We start from the raw sequence: 18,337 nt of genomic DNA on the forward strand, positions 1-18,337 counted from the left end.
GGTAATTAGGTTCAGGATATTCTCTGTCAGGCATTAGGGTGTTCCTGCTGAAGTTCTAAAACCTGGCACAAACCAAATTCATTTCAAATTGACAACCTCAGCAGCCTTGTCTGGTGACAAGAGGGTATCTTGTCAAAGTATTGTCAAGGTCCCACACAGGAGATTAGTGTGCAAACTTAAAGCACACGTTATTGGGGGTATGGTATTGATGCGGATAGAGAATTGGTTGGCCGACAGGAAGCAAAGAGTGGGAATAAACGGGACCTTTTCAGAATGGCAGGCAGTGACTAGTGGGGTACCGCAAGGCTCAGTGCTGGGACCCCAGTTGTTTACAATATATATTAATGACTTAGACGAGGGAATTAAATGCAGCATCTCCAAGTTTGCAGATGACACGAAGCTGGGCGGCAGTATTAGCTGTGAGGAGGATGCTAAGAGGATGCAGGGTGACTTGGATAGGTTAGGTGAGTGGGTAAATTCATGGCAGATGCAATTTAATGTGGATAAATGTGAGGTTATCCACTTTGGTGGCAAGAGCAGGAAAACAGATTATTATCTGAATGGTGGCCGATTAGGAAAAGGGGAGGTGCAACGAGACCTGGGTGTCATTGTACACCAGTCATTGAAAGTGGGCATGCAGGTATAGCAGGCGGTGAAAAAGGCGAATGGTATGCTGGCATTCATAGCAAGAGGATTCGAGTACAGGAGCAGGGAGGTACTACTACAGTCGTACAAAGCCTTGGTGAGACCACACCTAGAGTATTGTGTGTAGTTTTGGTCCCCTAATCTGAGGAAAGACATTCTTGCCATAGAGGGAGTACAAAGAAGGTTCACTAGATTGATTCCTGGGATGGCAGGACTTTCATATGATGAAATACTGGATCGACTAGGCTTGTACTCTCTGGAATCTAGAAGATTGAGGGGGGATCTTATTGAAACATATAAAATCCTAAAGGGATTGGACAGGCTAGATGTAGGAAGATTGTTCCCGATGTTGGGGAAGTCCAGAACGAGGGGTCACAGTTTGAGGATAAAGGGGAAGCCTTTTAGGACCAAGTTGAGGAAAAACTACTTCACACAGAGAGTGGTAAATCTGTGGAATTCTCTGCCACAGGAAACAGTTGAGGCCAGTTCATTGGCTATATTTAAGAGGGAGTTAGATATGGCCCTTGTGGCTAAAGGGATCAGGGGGTATGGAGAGAAGGCAGGTACAGGGTTCTGAGTTGGATGATCAGTCATGGTTGTACTGAATGCTGGTGCAGGCTCGAAGGGCTGAATGGCCTACTCCTGCACCTATTTTCTATGTTTCTATGTCAGAGGGCTCAGAAATGCCATAACCTTGAAATCTTCAAAAAAAAAGAAACATATCCCTCTCAACCCCATTCTCCTGCCTTCTCCCTATAACCTTTGACACCATAACTAATCAAGAACCTATCAATCTCTGCTTTAAATATACCCAATGACTTGGCCTCCAAAGTCATCTATGGCATTGAATTCCACAGATTCACCACCCTCTGGCTAGAGAAATTCCCCCTCATCTCCGTTCTAAAGGGATTCCTTGTATTCTGAGGCTCTGCCCACTAGTCCTAGACTCTCCCTCTATAGGAAACGTCCTCTCACCGTCCCCTCTATCTAGGCCTTTCAATATACTATAAGTTTCAATGAGGTTCTCCCTTGTACTTCTGAACTCCAGCCAAATGTCATCCTTCTGACATTTGGCTGTTTACAGCTTTTTCTTGAATCAGGGATTTGGCATACATGTCATGATCTTAACAATTGCATCCAGGACAGATTTAAGCTCAAAGGTTCATTTATTATCAAAGTATGTATGTATACATACTTTTTGTATACATACCAGTTGCTAAGTACATCTTCCCTAATGGTTGACAATTTTCTGAATTCCTCTTTCAGAATCAGAATCAGGTTTATTATCAATGGCATGTGAGGTGAAATTTGTTAACTTAGCAGTAGCAATTCAATGCAATACATAATCTAGCTGAGAAAAAGATAATTAAAATAAATATAATAATAAATAAGTAAATCAATTACAGTATACATAGACACTAGGAAATCTGCAGATGCTGGAAATTCAAGCAGCACACACAGGAAATGCTGGTGGAATGCAGCAGGCCAGGCAGCATCTATAGGAAGAGGTACAGTCAACGGTTCAGGCCGGGACCCTTCGTCAGGACTAACTGAAAGAAGAGATAGTAAGAGATTTGAAAGTAGGAGGGGGAGGGGGAAATCCAAAATGATAGGAGAAGACAGGAGGGGAGGGGTGGATCTAAGAGCTGGAAAGTTGATTGACAAAAGGGATACCAGACTGGAGAAGGGAGAGTACCATGGGACGGGGAGAAGGGGGGAGGGGAGCCCAGAGGGTGGAGAGCAGGCAAGTAGTGAGAGGGACAGAGGGAGGAAAGGGGGGGGGGCGAAATATATTAAATAAATAAATAAGGGATGGGGTGTGAAGGGGAGAATGGACATTAACGGAAGTTAGAGAAGTCAATATTCATGGCATCAGGTTGAAGGCTACCCAGACGGAATTTAAGGTGTTGTTCCTCCAAACTGAGTGTGGCTTCATCTTGGCCGTAGAGGAGGCCGTGGACAGACATATCAGAATGGTAATGGGACATGGAATTAAAATGTGTGGCTACTGGGAGATCTTGCTTTCTCTGGCGGTCAGAACGTAGGTGTTCAACAAAACAGTCTCCCAGCTGCGTCAGGTCTTGCCAATATATAGAGGGCCGCATCGGGAGCACCGGATGCAGTATATCACCCCAGCCGACTCACAGGTGAAGTGTCGCCTCACCTGGAAGGACTGTCTGGGGCCCTGAATGGTGGTGAAGGAGGATGTATAAGGGCATGTGTAGCACTTGTTCGGCTTACAAGGATAAGTGCTGGGAGGAAGATCCGTGGGAAGGGATGGGGGGGGAACGAATGGACAAGGGAGTTGCGTAGGGAGCGATCCCTGTGGAAAGCAGAAAGAGGAGAGGAGAGAAAGACGTGCTTGGTGGTGGGATCCTGTTGGAGGTGGCGGAAGTTACGGAGAATTATATGTTGGACCCGGAGGCTGGTGGGGTGGTAGGTGAGGACAAGGGGAACCCTATTCCTCGTGGGGTGGCGGGAGGATGGGGTGAGAGCAGATGTGCGTGAACTGGGAGAGATGCGTTTGAGAGCAGTGTTGATGGTGGAGGAAGGGAAGCCCCTCTCTTTAAAAAAGGACATGCATCGTTTGGATTATCAACCAACACAACCTAACAATATGATGGAGGCAGCCCACAAGTGTCATCACACAATCTGACACCAACATAGCATAGTTCTTTTAAAAAAGGAAGACATCTCCTTCGTCCTGGAATGAAAAGCCTCATCCTGAGGGCGGAGGCGGAGGAATTGTGAAAAGGGGATGGCATTTTTGCAAGATTTAATGTCCATTTAGGAATCGGATGGCAGAGGGGAAGAAGCTGTTCCTGTATTGCTGAGTGTGTGCCTTCAGGCTTCTGTACCTCCTACCTGATGGTAACAGTGAGAAAAGGGCTGCCTTGGGTGCTGGAGGTCCTTAATAATGGACGCTGCCTTTCTGAGACACCACTCCCTGAAGGTGTCCTGGGTACTTTGTAGGCTAGTAGCCAAGATGGAGCTGACTAGATTTACAACCTTCTGCAGCTTCTTTCGGTCCTGTGCAGTAGCCCCCGCCCCCCATACCAGACAGTGATGCAGCCTGTCAGAATGCTCTCCAGGGTACAACTATAGAAGTTTTTGAGTGTATGTGTTGACACGTCAACTCTCTTCAAATTCCTGATAGTGTATAGCTGCTGTCTTGCCTTCTTTATAACTACATCAATATGTTGGTACCAGGTTAGATCCTCAGAGATGTTGACACCCAGGAACTTGAAGCTGCTCACTCTCTCCACTTCTGATCCTTCTATGCAGATTGGTATGTGTTCCTTCGTCTTACCCTTCCTGAAGTCCACCATTAGTGCTTTCATCTTACTGACCCGGTTATTGCTGCACTCACTCCTGTAAGCCCTCTCGTCACCACCTGAGATTCTACCAACAATGGTTGTATTGTCAGCAAATTTATAGATGGTATTTGAACTAGGTCTAGACACACAGTCATGTGTATATAGAGAGTAGAGCAGTGGGCTAACCACACACCCCTGAGGTGCGCCGGTGTTGATCAGCTGCAAAGAGGATATGTTATCACCAATCTGCACAGATTGTGGTCTTCCGGTTAGGAAGTTGAGGATACAGAGGCCCAGGTTCTGCAACTTCTCAATCAGGATTGTGGGAATGATGGTGATTCCCACTAACTGCAATTTCTCAATTTCCATCTATTTCGGGCATGTTGCTGAAATCCTTTATGGTCGAAACCAGTGGATGACGCATGTTTCATTTATTTGCCTATCTGTTTTCATTGTTTATTACCTCAACTCACTTTCTGTTAACTCTTTATTTGAATGTCTATAGACATTCTTTCCATCTGATTTCAGTATTTGTAGCTAGGTGTATCTTGTGTTTTGACTTAAAATGTCCTATTAGCCTTTTAGGCATTCTTTGATTTTTTTTTTGTTTATATTTCTCCACTCTTCTGCTTAGCTACTAGATTCTACACAATTATATGCTTTTTCTTTAACTCTGAAGTTACAGTATGCTTTTTTAGTTGACCACAAAAATACCTCTTGAATTTTTTTCCTTTCAGCTTGGAATGTGTCCTGTTTATTCTGAAAGAAACTTTTAAATGTCTGCCACTACACTTTGGCTGACTGATGCCTTAAGCAAATTTACCAGTCTAGTTACACCAGCTCTGCTGTCATGCCCTAATTAAGATGCAAATACTAATGGCTTCTTCTTCGTCAACCTGATGGAGTTTGATCATGTTACGATCATTGTATCCTGGAGGTGTCTTCACTATGAGGTCAGCTATTAATCCTACCTCGTTGCATAATGCCATATCTAGTTCCGCTATTCCTTTTGTTGATACAGAACATTCAGTCCTAAGCAAAAGTTAAAATCACATACCTTTTTCCTTTGTGCTGGTGTGTGGTTGCTGTTAGAGCCTCGTGCACCATTTCCACAAGTTATGAAATATGCTGTAGGAAAAAATGCCATTAAGCTGGAGAGAGCACCAAGGAGATTTAACTCTGTCAGGGTAGCCTCCAACCTGATGACATGAATATAGATTTCTCTAATTTCCAGTAACTTCTCTTTCTCTCCCCCCCGCCCCGCTCCCATTCTCTTTTTCCATTCCTGTTCTGTCTCCCTTGTTTACTCATTCTCTTCACTTGCCTATCACCTCCCTCTGGTGCCCCCCTCCTTCCCTTTCTTCTGTGGTCCACTCGCCTCTCCTGTCAGATTCCTTCTTTGACCCTTTGCCTTTTCCACCTATCACCTCCTCACTTAAAACACCGTCCCTTCACCACCCACCTACCTTCACCTCACCTGGTTCCATCTCCTTCCCCTAACCCCATCTTGTCCTGGCTACTTTCCCCTTCCTTTCCAGCTCTGATGAAAGGTTTCGACCCAAAACGCTGGCTCTTGATTCTTCTCCATAGATGCTGCCTGACCTGCTGACTTCCTCCAGCATTTTGTATGTGTCACTCTGGATTTCCAAAATCTGCAATATATTTTGTGTTCTTAGGTGTAAAAACTTGATTGACATCCTGATTGTGCCTGAAGATTGGGTGTACAATGCCTGCGTGGAGAGGGTTAGTTTCCTATTTTCTTCCAATGTAGATGGCCATTCAGCGCAAGTCTACGCCAGCTTTCAGAGTAGTCCCGTCAGTCCCATTCACCTCCCCATTTAATTTCCTTGAAACTCAACTCACATGACAGCAAGTTTCCACCATCCCAACACTTCTGGCAATCTGCAGCAGTCCATTCAAGTCTTTGGGATTTGGGTGGAAGCTAGAGCACTGGAGAAAACCCACATGATCACAGAAAGAACGTGCAGGTTCCATACAGCTCATATCCAAGATTGGAATCAAACCTGGGCTGCTGAAGCTGTATGGCAGCAGTTATATCTATTGCACCATTCCAGTAACCTGCACTAACTAATTCAATACTGTATTGGCCTTTGTCTGAAAGTGGGACAGGAAGTTCAAACATCTGTGCAGTGTCTGGACTCCTAAGTTACTGCATTGGTTTGAACACTGAAAATCAGGAAGCATATTTTAACTCTGGGTGGGCTGCAAAGTAAAAAAAAATTGCATAACCTGACTTGTATCTTAGAGGGTTATCTTGATGAAGTTCATAAATTAAGCCATTTGTTAACAGTAGTCATATAGCTGTTTCCTTTGGCAAAATTGTCAATGGCTCAAATTTAATCTATTTTGGAGTAATTCAGGAAGCAACTTTTCATCTAAGAAACTATGAATAAGGTTTAATTTATCTTTTCAAGGTTGATTAACGTGTTTGGTTAAAGCCTCTCAAAGTTCAAAATAAACTTAATATCAAGTACATATATCACCATACGCTATCCTGAAACTAATTTTCTTGTGGGTACTTAAAGTAATTACAAAGAAACCCAATAAAATCAGTAAAAAACTGCACACAACCAAGATGCCAAACAACTCGTGTTCAAAGAAGCAAATTGTTCAAATATAAAAAAGGCATATTACAGGTGAAAGTTTGTGAGTTAAAGTACAAATCAAAAGGCTGACTGGTATTTTATTTAGAGTACAGCTAAGTGATGTGATGGGGTTGCAGTGTGTTACTGGGAATATGGAAGAGAATGGTGTGATGATACAGATGTTGGAACGATATTGTGTCAACCCAAGTAACCATTGAATACTCAGAAACATGATGAATGGAGTGAGAGAAGATTGTTGAGCTTTCTTCAGTGCAAGATAAATGATTGTAGAATGTTTATTTTGGTTGCCTGTATGTTGGACATCCCAAGCCACTGAGAAATCCACAAAGTGGTGTTTCTATGTGACTAATGCATAATACATACTCTCTTTGCATTCCTCGTGACTAATCCCATGGGAATTGATGCAGTTTATTGGAGTACACACTGATTTTTGTCAGGACGATTGTTGGTCTTCAACCCCTTAAAACCACCTCACCAGTAAGCTGCCCCTGCAGGCTGGCAATACCTCGAATTGAGCTCATTCAGTTAATTCAATCTACCATTTAGTACATCTACCATGAAAAGATAAAATGTTGGAAACACTCCAGAGAACAAACAATGAGGGGACTAGATCTATCACATGGCCTAAACATTTTTTTCTCTCTCCACAAATGCTGTTTGATATGCTGATTATTTCTAGCATATAGATTTCTATGATTATCTTTGTCAAGCACTTGTTTTTGCTGTTCATTTTGGTATAATCCTGCAGGCTAGCATAATGTTGAATCCATAGTCGTTTAAATGGCTTGACTCCAGTTCAACACACAAAATGCTGGAGGAACTCAGCAAGTCAGACAGCATCTATGCAGTGGAATAAACAGTTGACATATCCAGCCAGGACCCTTCATCAGGACTTGAAAGGAAGGGGTCATGAGGCACAATAAGAAGGTTGGGAGAGAGGAAAGGAGTACAAGCTAGGAGGTGGTAGGTAAGACCTTTTCAATTTGACAGCCATGGCCTCCTTTACTGCCACAATGAGGCCAAACTCAGATTGGAGGAGCAATGCCTCATATTCCGTTTGGATAGCCCAAACACAATGGCATGAGCATCAATTTTTCTAATCTCTGGTAAATACTAACCTCATCTCCCTTCTCTCATTTTCATTTCAATTCTGCTTACTCTTTCTTGCCCATCGCCTCTCTGGTTCTCCTTCCCCTTCCTTTTCTTCCATAGTCCACTGCCCTCTCCTATTAGATTACATCTTCAGCCCTTTGTCTTCCACCTGCACCCTCACAGTTTTTTTCATTTCCACCACCCCCCACCCCCACAATCTCCTTTCCTCTCATCTGGTTTCATCTATCACCTGCTAGCTTGTACTCTTTCTCCTTCTCTTCTTCCCCTCCCCCACCCCCCAGTTTCTTATTCTGCTTCTTCCTGCTTTTCCAGTCCAGATGAAGGAACTCAGCCTGAAACAGTGATTGTTTATTCCCTTCCATAGATGCTGCCTGACTTGCTGAGTTCCTCCAGTATTATGTGTGTGTTGCTCAAGATTTACAGCATCTGCAGAATCTCTTGTGTCTATGATACTGGTTGAATGTCTCACTGGCCTGCACGACAACTACAAATAGTGGAGTGGAATTTAGAATGGAGAAGAGAGGAATTTTTTTTAGCCAGATATTGGTGAGTCAGTGGAATTCTTTGCCACAGGCAGCTGTGGAGGCCAAAATTTTAAGTATACTTAAGGCAGAGGTTGATAGATTCTTGATTGGTCAGGCCATGATGGGATATGGGGAGACACAGGAGATTGGGGCTGAAAATTGAATCAACCATGATGAAATGGCAGGAGCAGGCTTGATGGGCCAAGTGGCCTAATTCTCCTCCTGTATTTTATGGTCTGAAATCAGTTGCTATATTCAGCACTGATGCCCTTGAATGAGAATGTAAGAGACATACTGTCAAACTAAACTTCAGTTATGATTGGAGCTGAATCACCAATTACCAAGTTTGAGTTCCTTTGTGATGTTACCCTTTTTCACAATTTGTTATCGGGTAAGATGAGCTTAGTGTAGAAATTAAGAACTATCGATGCAGTGGTGTGATCTTCAGAAAAGATGAACTTGCAAAGTAGCGTGATGCTGTAGTGGTAAAGTGAAGGGAGATGGTATGGGATTGTGATGCAATGTAGGGTTTAACTTGGTCAACATAAAGAAGAAACATGGAGTGTAAAGCTAAAGCAAATTGTTCCAGGTCTCATTATCCGTCCAATTATTTTCCTCTCCCTTCAATATACATTTTCTGTGACTATCACAGACTCATAGTCATACTTCATTGATCCCGGGGGAAATTGGTTTTCGTTACAGTTGCACCATAAATAATTAAATCGTAATAAAACCATAAATAATTAAATAGTAATATGTAAATTATGCCAGAAAATAAGTCCAGGACCAGCCTATTGGCTCAGGGTGTCTGACCCTCCAAGGGAGGAGTTGTGAAGTTTGATGGCCACAGGCAGGAATGACTTCCTATGACGCTCTGTGTTGCATCTCGGTGGAATGAGTCTCTGGCTGAATGTACTCCTGTGCCCAACCAGTCCATTATGTAGTGGATGGGAGACATTTTCCAAGATGGCATGCAACTTGGACAGCATCCTCTTTTCAGACACCACCGTCAGAGAGTCCAGTTCCATCCCCACAACATCACTGGCCTTACGAATGAGTTTGTTGATTCTACGCTTCTTTTTGGATTCCAGACCTAATCAGCTCCCCTCTACCACCACTCTGCTCCGTCTAGTGGAATTAGTCCTTACTCTTAATAATTTCTCCTTTGGCTCCTCCCACTTCCTCCAAACTAAAGGTGTAGCTATGGGCACCCGTATGGGTCCTAGCTATGCCTGCCTTTTTGTTGGGTTTGTGGAACAATCTATGTTCCGTGCCTATTCTGGTATCTGTCCCCCACTTTTCCTTCGCTACATCAACGACTGCATTGGCGCTGCTTCCTGCACGCATGCAGAACTCGTTGACTTTATTAACTTTGCCTCCAACTTTCACCCTGCCCTCAAGTTTACCTGGTCCATTTCCGACACCTCCCTCCCCTTTCTAGATCTTTCTGTCGCTGTCTCTGGAGACAGCTTATCCACTGATGTCTACTATAAGCCTACTGACTCTCACAGCTATCTGGACTATTCCTCTTCTCACCCTGTCTCTTGCAAAAACGCCATCCCCTTCTCGCAATTCCTCCGTCTCTGCCGCATCTGCTCTCAGGATGAGGCTTTTCATTCTAGGATGAGGGAGATGTCTTCCTTTTTTAAAGAAAGGGGCTTCCCTTCCTCCACTATCAACTCTGCTCTTAAACGCATCTCCCCCATTTCACGTACATCTGCTCTCACTCCATCCTCCCACCACCCCACTAGGAATAGGGTTCCCCTGGTTCTTACCTACCACCCCACCAGCCTCCGGGTCCAACATATTATTCTCCGTAACTTCCGCCACCTCCAACAGGATCCCACCACTAAGCACATCTTTCCCTCCCCCCCCTCTCTCTGCATTCCGCAGGGATCGCTCCTTACACAACTCCCTTGTCCATTCGACCCCCCCCATCCCTCCCCACTGATCTCCCTCCTGGCACTTATCCGTGTAAGCGGAACAAGTGCTACACATGCCCTTACACTTCCTCCCTTACCACCATTCAGGGCCCCAAACAGTCCTTCCAGGTGAGGCATCACTTCACCTGTGAGTCGACTGGGGTGATATACTGCGTCCGGTGCTCCCGATGTGGCCTTTTATATATTGGCGAGACCCGACGCAGACTGGGAGACCGCTTTGCTGAACATCTACGCTCTGTCCGCCAGAGAAAGCAGGATCTCCCAGTGGCCACACATTTTAATTCCACATCCCATTCCCATTCTGACATGTCTATCCACGGCCTCCTCTACTGTAAAGATGAAGCCACACTCAGGTTGGAGGAACAACACCTTATATTCCGTCTGGGTAGCCTCCAACCTGATGGCATGAACATTGACTTCTCTAACTTCCGCTAAGGCCCCACCTCCCCCTCGTACCCCATCTGTTACTCATTTTTATGCACACATTCTTTCTCTCACTCTCCTTTTTCTCCCTCTGTCCCTCTGAATATACCTCTTGCCCATCCTCTGGGTCACCCCCCCCCCTTGTCTTTCTTCCCGGACCTCCTGTCCCATGATCCTCTCGTATCCGCTTTTACCTATTACCTGTCCAGCTCTCGGCTCTATCCCTCCCCCTCCTGTCTTCTCCTATCATTTTGGATCTCCCCCTCCCCCTCCAACTTTCAAATCCCTTACTCACTCTTCCTTCAGTTAGTCCTGACGAAGGGTCTCGGCCTGAAACGTCGACTGCACCTCTTCCTACAGATGCTGCTTGGTCTGCTGCGTTCACCAGCAACTTTGATGTATGTTGTTGATTCTGTTGGTGTCTGCTACCCTCATCCTGCTGCCCCAGCACACAACAGCAAACATGATCGCACTGGCCACCACAGACTCGTAGAACATCCTCAGCATCGTCTGGCAGATGTTAAAGGACTTCAGTCTCCTCAGGAAATAGAGATGGCTCTGACCCTTCTTGTGGACAGCCTCAGTGTTCTTTGACTAGTCCAGTTTATTGTCAATTCGTATCCCCAGGTATTTGTAATCCTCCACAATGTCCACACTGACCCCCTGGATGGAAACAGGGGTCACTGGTACCTTAGCTCTCCTCAGGTCTACCACCTGCTCCTTAGTCTTTTTCACATTAAGCTGCAGATAATTCTGCTCATACCATGTGGCAAAGTATCCTACCATAGCCCTGTACTCAGCCTCATCTCCCTTGACCTCCCAAAGGTCCTACCCTGACTAGTGTTGGCAGCAGGCGAAGTACGAACAGGTTATCAAGTCATGGAATGTTTGGCTGAACCAAACGAAGTGTGCAATTAGCCCATTGGAATTAAATGTCACTGACACTTCATACCATAATTAAGTATGTAGATGTGCTTGCACCATTACTGGTCTGGTAATCCAGAGAACTGGACTGATCATTTAGTGAACCAAACTCAAAGTAAATTTATTAATGAAGTCATCATATGCTTCCCTGATAAATTCATTTTTTACAGGCATTCACAGTAAAACAAAGACATGTAACAGAATCAATGTACGAATTCAACTGTGACAGCTGCGGGAATTTTATTCCAATTTTAATGAAGGAACTTTTAGCAGTAATGTCCTATTAAGAAAGAAATTCCTGCTCTGTCTGATATGTAATTGCAGACCTACACTGATGTAGTTGACTTTAATATGCCCTCTGAAATGTCCACACTATTCAAGGACATTTGGAGGTGAGTAATAAATACAGGCTTGCCTCTGAAGCCATCATCTCATGAGTTCTTTAAAGAACCCTACTTGACATCCAGTTTAATGACCAGCAATTTTAGTAATGTTCATTGGGTGTAAAAAGGGGTTAAAGACAAAAGAAAGAATTTAAGAGTGGAACAGCCTCTTGGAGCTCTGCTTCCTGTCTAGAAAGGTGTTGAACATTAGAGCAAAATAGTCATCGTAGCACTTATAGAATAAATCTTTGGAATTAGAAACACATGTAGTTTGTGAAAATATTGGCATTGTTGACTTACAGAGGAATGGCTACAAGTGGAAGATGAGGACGAGTTGAAGCTAAGCTGGTATAACAGGTTTCATAAAGATAGAGCTGGTAAGTTAGATGTAGTATGAACGTGATGGACCAGGAGACAACAGGTATGATAATGAAGATGTGAGATCTGCAGAAGACAGATGTAGATTATATAAAAAGTGACCTTAGCAAAAGCAACATATTGGTTTTTGCCATCATCCCCTTATCAATAGTTAGAACTTGACTGCAAGGAGCTCCCAGAGGAGGGACAATAGAAGAAAGTGATGCAGGTGTGGCAGCCTTGCCTCGGTTATCTGTGACCACTTCTAAACAAGTAACATAGATAATTGCTGCATCATTTGTAGTGCAAACTGTTCTCGTAAAAATTTTGAAACATTAACTGTTTTTCTATCTCCACAGATGGTGCGCAATCAGTTAAGAACTTGGTCTTATTTTATTATTTTTTCATCCCTTGGTGCTGCGTTGAAAAACTTGGTTTATTCTTCAGCATGTCTAAAATGTCTTTCTTGTGGGGACTATTTGGAGTGCACTCAGTGTTGTTCTATTGGTGAATGTGTCAATTAATTTTCACAGGCAGCAACGAACAGATCAAATTACCTTTATTTTACTGTTATTCTGCTTTTTTTTTCCTCTTTGGAAGAGTGACTGCCAGCGCAGAGTGGAAGTTACCTGTTGTGACTGGAATGGTGTGATCCAAAGAGGGAAAGGGAGCCTCTGTTTTCAAACCTCATATGAAAGTAATTTGGATGAATACTTGAGTCAGGTTGGGTTGGGAGTTGGGGATTGGGGGTTAGGGGGTGGTTGCCGCTCATTGTGTAATTCTGTTTGATATACCAGCCCAGCCAAGACCAATAAAATAGCATAATGTTTAAGACACCAGAGGGAAGTACTTTGGAGCTAGAGAAAATCAAGTGGGGTATGGAGGTCTTTATTTAAGATTCAAAGTTCAAGTTTATTTATCACATGTACATCAAAACATACAGTAAAATGCTTTCCAAGGATGTGCAAGTGTCACCACACATTCCAGTGGCAATGTGACAGGTTTTATCTTGTAACACACAGATCTAATTGAAAGCTCCAACGGGATCCCACCACCAAGCTCAGCTTTTCCTCTCCCTGCCCCCCCCTTTCTGCTTTCCGCAGGGATCGTTCCTTACGCGACTTCCTTGTCTATTTGTCCCCCCCATCCCTTCCCAACGATCTCCCTCCCAGCACTTATCCTTGTAAGCGGAACAAGTGCTACACATGCCCTTACACTTCCTCCCTCACCACCATTCAGGGCCCCAGACAGTCCTTCCAGGTGAGGCGACACTTCACCTGTGAGTTGGCTGGTGTGATATACTGCATCCAGTGCTCCCGGTGCGGCATTCTATATATTGACGAGACCTGACGTAGGCTGGGAGACCGTTTCGCTGAACACCTATGCTCTGTCCGCCAGAGAAAGCAGGATCTCCCAGTGGCCACATATTTTAATTCCACGTCCCACTCCCACTCTGATATGTCCATCCATGGCCTCCTCTACTGTCAAGATGAAGCCACACTCAGGTTGGAGGAACAACACCTTATATTCCGGCTGGGTAGCCTCCAACCTGATGGCATGAATATTGACTTCTCTAACTTCTGTTAATGCCCTTCCTCCCCTTCTTACCCATCCCTTATTTATTTATTATTATTATTTTTCCCCTTTCTTTCTCCCTCTGTCCCTCTCAGTATATCTTCCTCTGGTGCTTCCCTCCCCCTTTCTTTCTCCCTAGGCCTCCCATCCCATGACCCTCTCCCTTCTCCAGCCAATTTTGCCAATCAACTTTCCAGCTCTTAACTCCATCCCTCCCCCTCCTGTCTCCTCCTATCATTTTGGATCTCCCCCTCCCCCTCCCACTTTCAAATCTCTTACTATCTCTTCTTTCAGTTCGTGCTGACGGAGGATCTTGGCCCGAAACGTTGACAGTACCTCTTCCTATAGATGCTGTCTGGCCTGCTGTGTTCCACCAGCATTTTGTGTGTGTTGCTTGAATTTCCAGCATCTGCAGATTTCCTTGTGTTTGCATCTAATTGAAAGCTGTTGGGTTGTTCAACTGGTTAGGTCATATCCTTCTCCATTCCTGCCTTCTGCTTTTGATGTCCTGCATAGATATCCATTCAAAGGAACAAGTGACTGAGTTATAAATATATGTAAAACTAACAAAGTGCTTTTATTTCTGTTGAGTCCAGAGAAGTAAGTAAGTTTATCATTAATCATTTTGGGGTTGCACAAAAACTGAAGCTCCTCCTCAGGGGTCCCTGCTAGGGATATAAAAATGGGCAGGATCAATGAATATGTCCAAAGGGTAGTAAAAAGCCACCGACTGCAGACCAATTATCTTTCATTTCTGGTGTCTGACAAGAGTCTGCAATCTCTGGTTCTTTACTACCGTCTGAACGAACATAAAGAATCAGTTCCTTCCATCTAATTCTGTCTTTTCAGGTTGAGTTCAAAGTAAATTTATAAACAAAGTACATATGTCACCATACACTATCCAGAAATTCATTTTCTTGTAAGCATTCACTATAGAACAAAGAAATACAATAGAATCAGGGAAAAGCTACACACAAAGGTTAACAAACAACCAATATATAAAAGAAGTCTATGCGAGTACAAAATAGTGATAAATAAATAATACTGACAAGATGAGTAGTAAAATCAGGTCAGTGTTGAGGTGGTTCGGGAGGCTGATGGTTGAGACTGCTTCTGATCTTTTTGCTGTAGGAACTGTCATCACTCTTGAGCTCAAGACAAGATGCATCAATTTTTATTGCTCCTTGGATCTTGAATATGACAATAAAGTATACCTTGAGCTTGTTTTATGCAGTGCATATTTCCTCAGTTTATGTAACCTTCCTTTGCGTCTCAGAGACCGTCTGTCTCAAGACACTGTGACGTCTCTGATACAATGCAGTGACCACATTTCTGCCCTCCAGGCTTTGCTGCATGGAGATATCTCCCACTGGCTTATGAACACAGAACTGAACACATGCATCATCCATAAACTACAAGTAAAATTAGAAGGATTTTTTTTTCCTTTCCAGAGATCAATAAATCCATAAAATAGATGTCTTGTTGAAATGCGCTAGTCTCTTGAGCACCAAAACAGGAATAAATAGCTGATTAACAATAGCATGAAGATTACAACAGTGGTCAAGAAAGGAGTGAATGGATGCTGTGTATAACATTTCCTTTGTAACATGAATTGCTGGGGTCAGAGTTGTTTCATATATCTTCAGGCAAGAAAGAAATCTTAAAGGGGATTAAATGTATAGAAGAGAGGCTTTCATAAAGTGGATATTTTAGTGAGAGATTTTGTGGACAGAGGCCTTTTTATTTTGGAGTTCATACAAATTGGTATACAAATTTTTTGCGGGGTCTAGATAGGATAAATGCAAGCAGGCTTTTTCCACTGAGATTGAGTGAGACTACAACTCAAGGTCATGGGTTAAGGGTGAAAGATCGACCTCTTTAAGGGGAACACAAGGGGGAACTTCAATCAGGGTAGTAAGGGTACAGAATGAGCAACCAGTGGAAGTGGTGGATTTGGGTTTGATTTCAACATTTAAGAAAAATTTGGATGGGTACATGGATGGGGAGGGGTATGGAGTCCAGGTGCAAATCAATGGGACATACTACCGAACAATACATAGTTTGGCATGGACTAAATGGGCCAAAGGGCCTGTTTCTGTGCTGAAGTATTGTGACTGTCAGCAAAATGTGTTTTTTGATTGATGTACCCTTGCAATATTGCTTTGCACTTTTATGTTTTTATTGAAAAATAAATTATTTTGGTTGGAATGTATATTTTTACTTTCGGAGTAATAAATTGATTATCCTCCAGTGGCTACTTGGCTGCTCAAAGTGAATGGTAAAAATTAATAAAATATTACTTTACAGCTGAAGAACATTGGCCTTCATTATAGAAACAGTTTATTCAGCCACTGTGGTGTTTGTCTATATTACACAGTCACATCTATTAAACTAAAGGAGAAACAGATCATTCCTAATGTCACCTACAGGATAATAGTTGGAGCTTCACTTAGTATCAAACTCTAATCTAGCCCTAATTTGTGTTTTATAATTCTCAGCTATTTCATAACTTCAAAGTGTTGGGCAGATCACTTTTTTCCCCCTTTCACTTCCAATCTAACACATCCTTCACTACAGGTACCGTGACATTAACAGCTGTATGCCTGCTGACAGCAGAAATTGCCAAAGTACTAATGAATGAAATTTGCAATGGTTTGTAAAATAATCCCCATGAAATTAAGCTGTCTGCTGTAATTAAGTTACTTTTAAAGCTGCAGGAGGAACACTGATCTGAATGTGTTCATGCAGGTGGGTGACGTGCTGAGTTTTGTGACTGTTGCCTCAAGCTGTCTGCTTTTGCAATTTGTGCAGATGACAGTGAAGAAGACATTGCGGGTGAAAGTGCAGAGTTTGACAGCGTTTTCAGCCGATTGGAAGAACTGCGAATGACTCTGGAGCAAGAAATGGGCTTTGAAAACTTCATTGAAGCTTACAACAAAGTTAAGGTTGTTAATTCTCAATATTCTGTTAAGATACAGAATGGCCTTGCTGCAACAAAGCTGAGATGTAGCTCGGGCTTGAGAGTTTGTGCATTCACGAAAATAATTCCATAAATGATAATCTCCATAATGTGCATTTTTAATGTCTATACTGGCTGTCCTTGGAGTAAAAATTCTGACTGTCAAAATCTGATAGAATTTTTCACTGATTCAAGTTCAAAGACGGGGAGAGAAATAAATCTGCCATTGTGTTATTAGTTCAGTTTATTGTTTAAGTTTAAATTCCAATGAATAGGGAAACTGAGGTATTAGGGTGAAACTTTATTTTCTTGGGTGATCTGCTAATCTTAAGGTATGGATTTCTTGTTGAAGTTTGCCTTTACAGGCTGCAAAGGTTGATGGATTTTAGGATTCAATTCAAGATTGTTTAATGTCATTTCCAATACAGGACTGAAAAGGAGAATGAAATTATTGTTACTTCAGCACAAAAAAGCACAATGAGAGAAACAACCCAATAATTAAAAAGCCACAATAAATATCAATATATAAAATAGATTATATACATAGATTCAATGTACTGTATATCCATAAAGTGATGCTAGGCACAGGAGTGTTGTTAAGGTGACTCACAGGAGATGAAGTAGTAGTGGATATGGAGGGGTGGATCAACCTTACAGCTTGGGGAAAGTATCTGTTTTTTAAAGTCTGGTGGTCCTGCACGGATGCTGTATCACCTCCTCCTTGAAAGGAGTGGGACAAACGTGTGTTCTCATGTGTTGCGACCATGATATGACCCAATACAAGTTGTTAAAATGTTGACTTTATCTGTAACTTTCACATGTTAAAAGGGGGCCTAGAAGTGTTATATTTTCAGAAGAGGCGCACAGATTAGTCATGTATTGCTTCGTACAGTCACAGATAATTTCAGCACAGAATCAGGCCCTTCGGCCCATCTAGTCCATGCCAAACCACTTAAACTGTCTAGTCCCTTCGATCTACACCCAGACCATAGCCATCCATATCCTTACTATCCATGTACCTACCAAACTTGTCTTAAACATTGAAACCAAGCTCGCATGGAACACTTATGCTGGCAGCTCGTTCCATACTCACGATCCACTGAGTGAAGAAGTTTCCCTTCTTGTTCCTCTTAAACTTTTCACCTTTCACTCTTAACCCATGGCCTTTAGTTGTAGTTCAACTCAACCTCAGTGGAAAAAGCCTGCATTTACCTTCTCTATACTCATAATTTTGTATACCTTGATCAAATCTCTTCTCAATCTTCTTAACCTTCCTTTGTGTGGAAGGTTAAGGCATGGGTTTGAGCTGAAAAGTTATCTCTGACAGACTATGGGGAAAAAAGAAGGAACTTCAACCTTGAAACAAAGGATATGGAACATAACAGCACAGTTCAGGCCCTTTGGTCCACAATGTTGTGCTAGTCATGTAACCAACTCTAAAATCAATCTAGTACTTCCCTCCTACATAGCCCTCCATTTTTCTATCATCTTTGTGCCTATCTAAGAGTTTCTTAAATGCCCCTAAGGTATCTGCCTCTACCACCACC

The 18,337-nt window shown here is 43.0% G+C and overlaps 1 protein-coding gene across 4 annotated transcripts in view; it reads left to right on the plus strand.

The window, feature by feature from the left end:
* Positions 1-18,337, plus strand: part of nek1 (NIMA-related kinase 1) — a 155,421-nt gene that overhangs the window by 117,802 nt on the left and 19,282 nt on the right. For all 4 annotated transcript variants that reach the window (XM_063049500.1, XM_063049501.1, XM_063049503.1 and 1 more), the window contains one exon: positions 16,643-16,776. In XM_063049500.1, coding sequence (XP_062905570.1) covers positions 16,643-16,776 — 134 coding nt within the window. The remainder of the gene's footprint in view (positions 1-16,642; positions 16,777-18,337) is intronic.

This window comes from Mobula hypostoma, chromosome 5 (assembly GCF_963921235.1).
Source record: "Mobula hypostoma chromosome 5, sMobHyp1.1, whole genome shotgun sequence".
NCBI lineage: Eukaryota > Metazoa > Chordata > Chondrichthyes > Myliobatiformes > Myliobatidae > Mobula > Mobula hypostoma.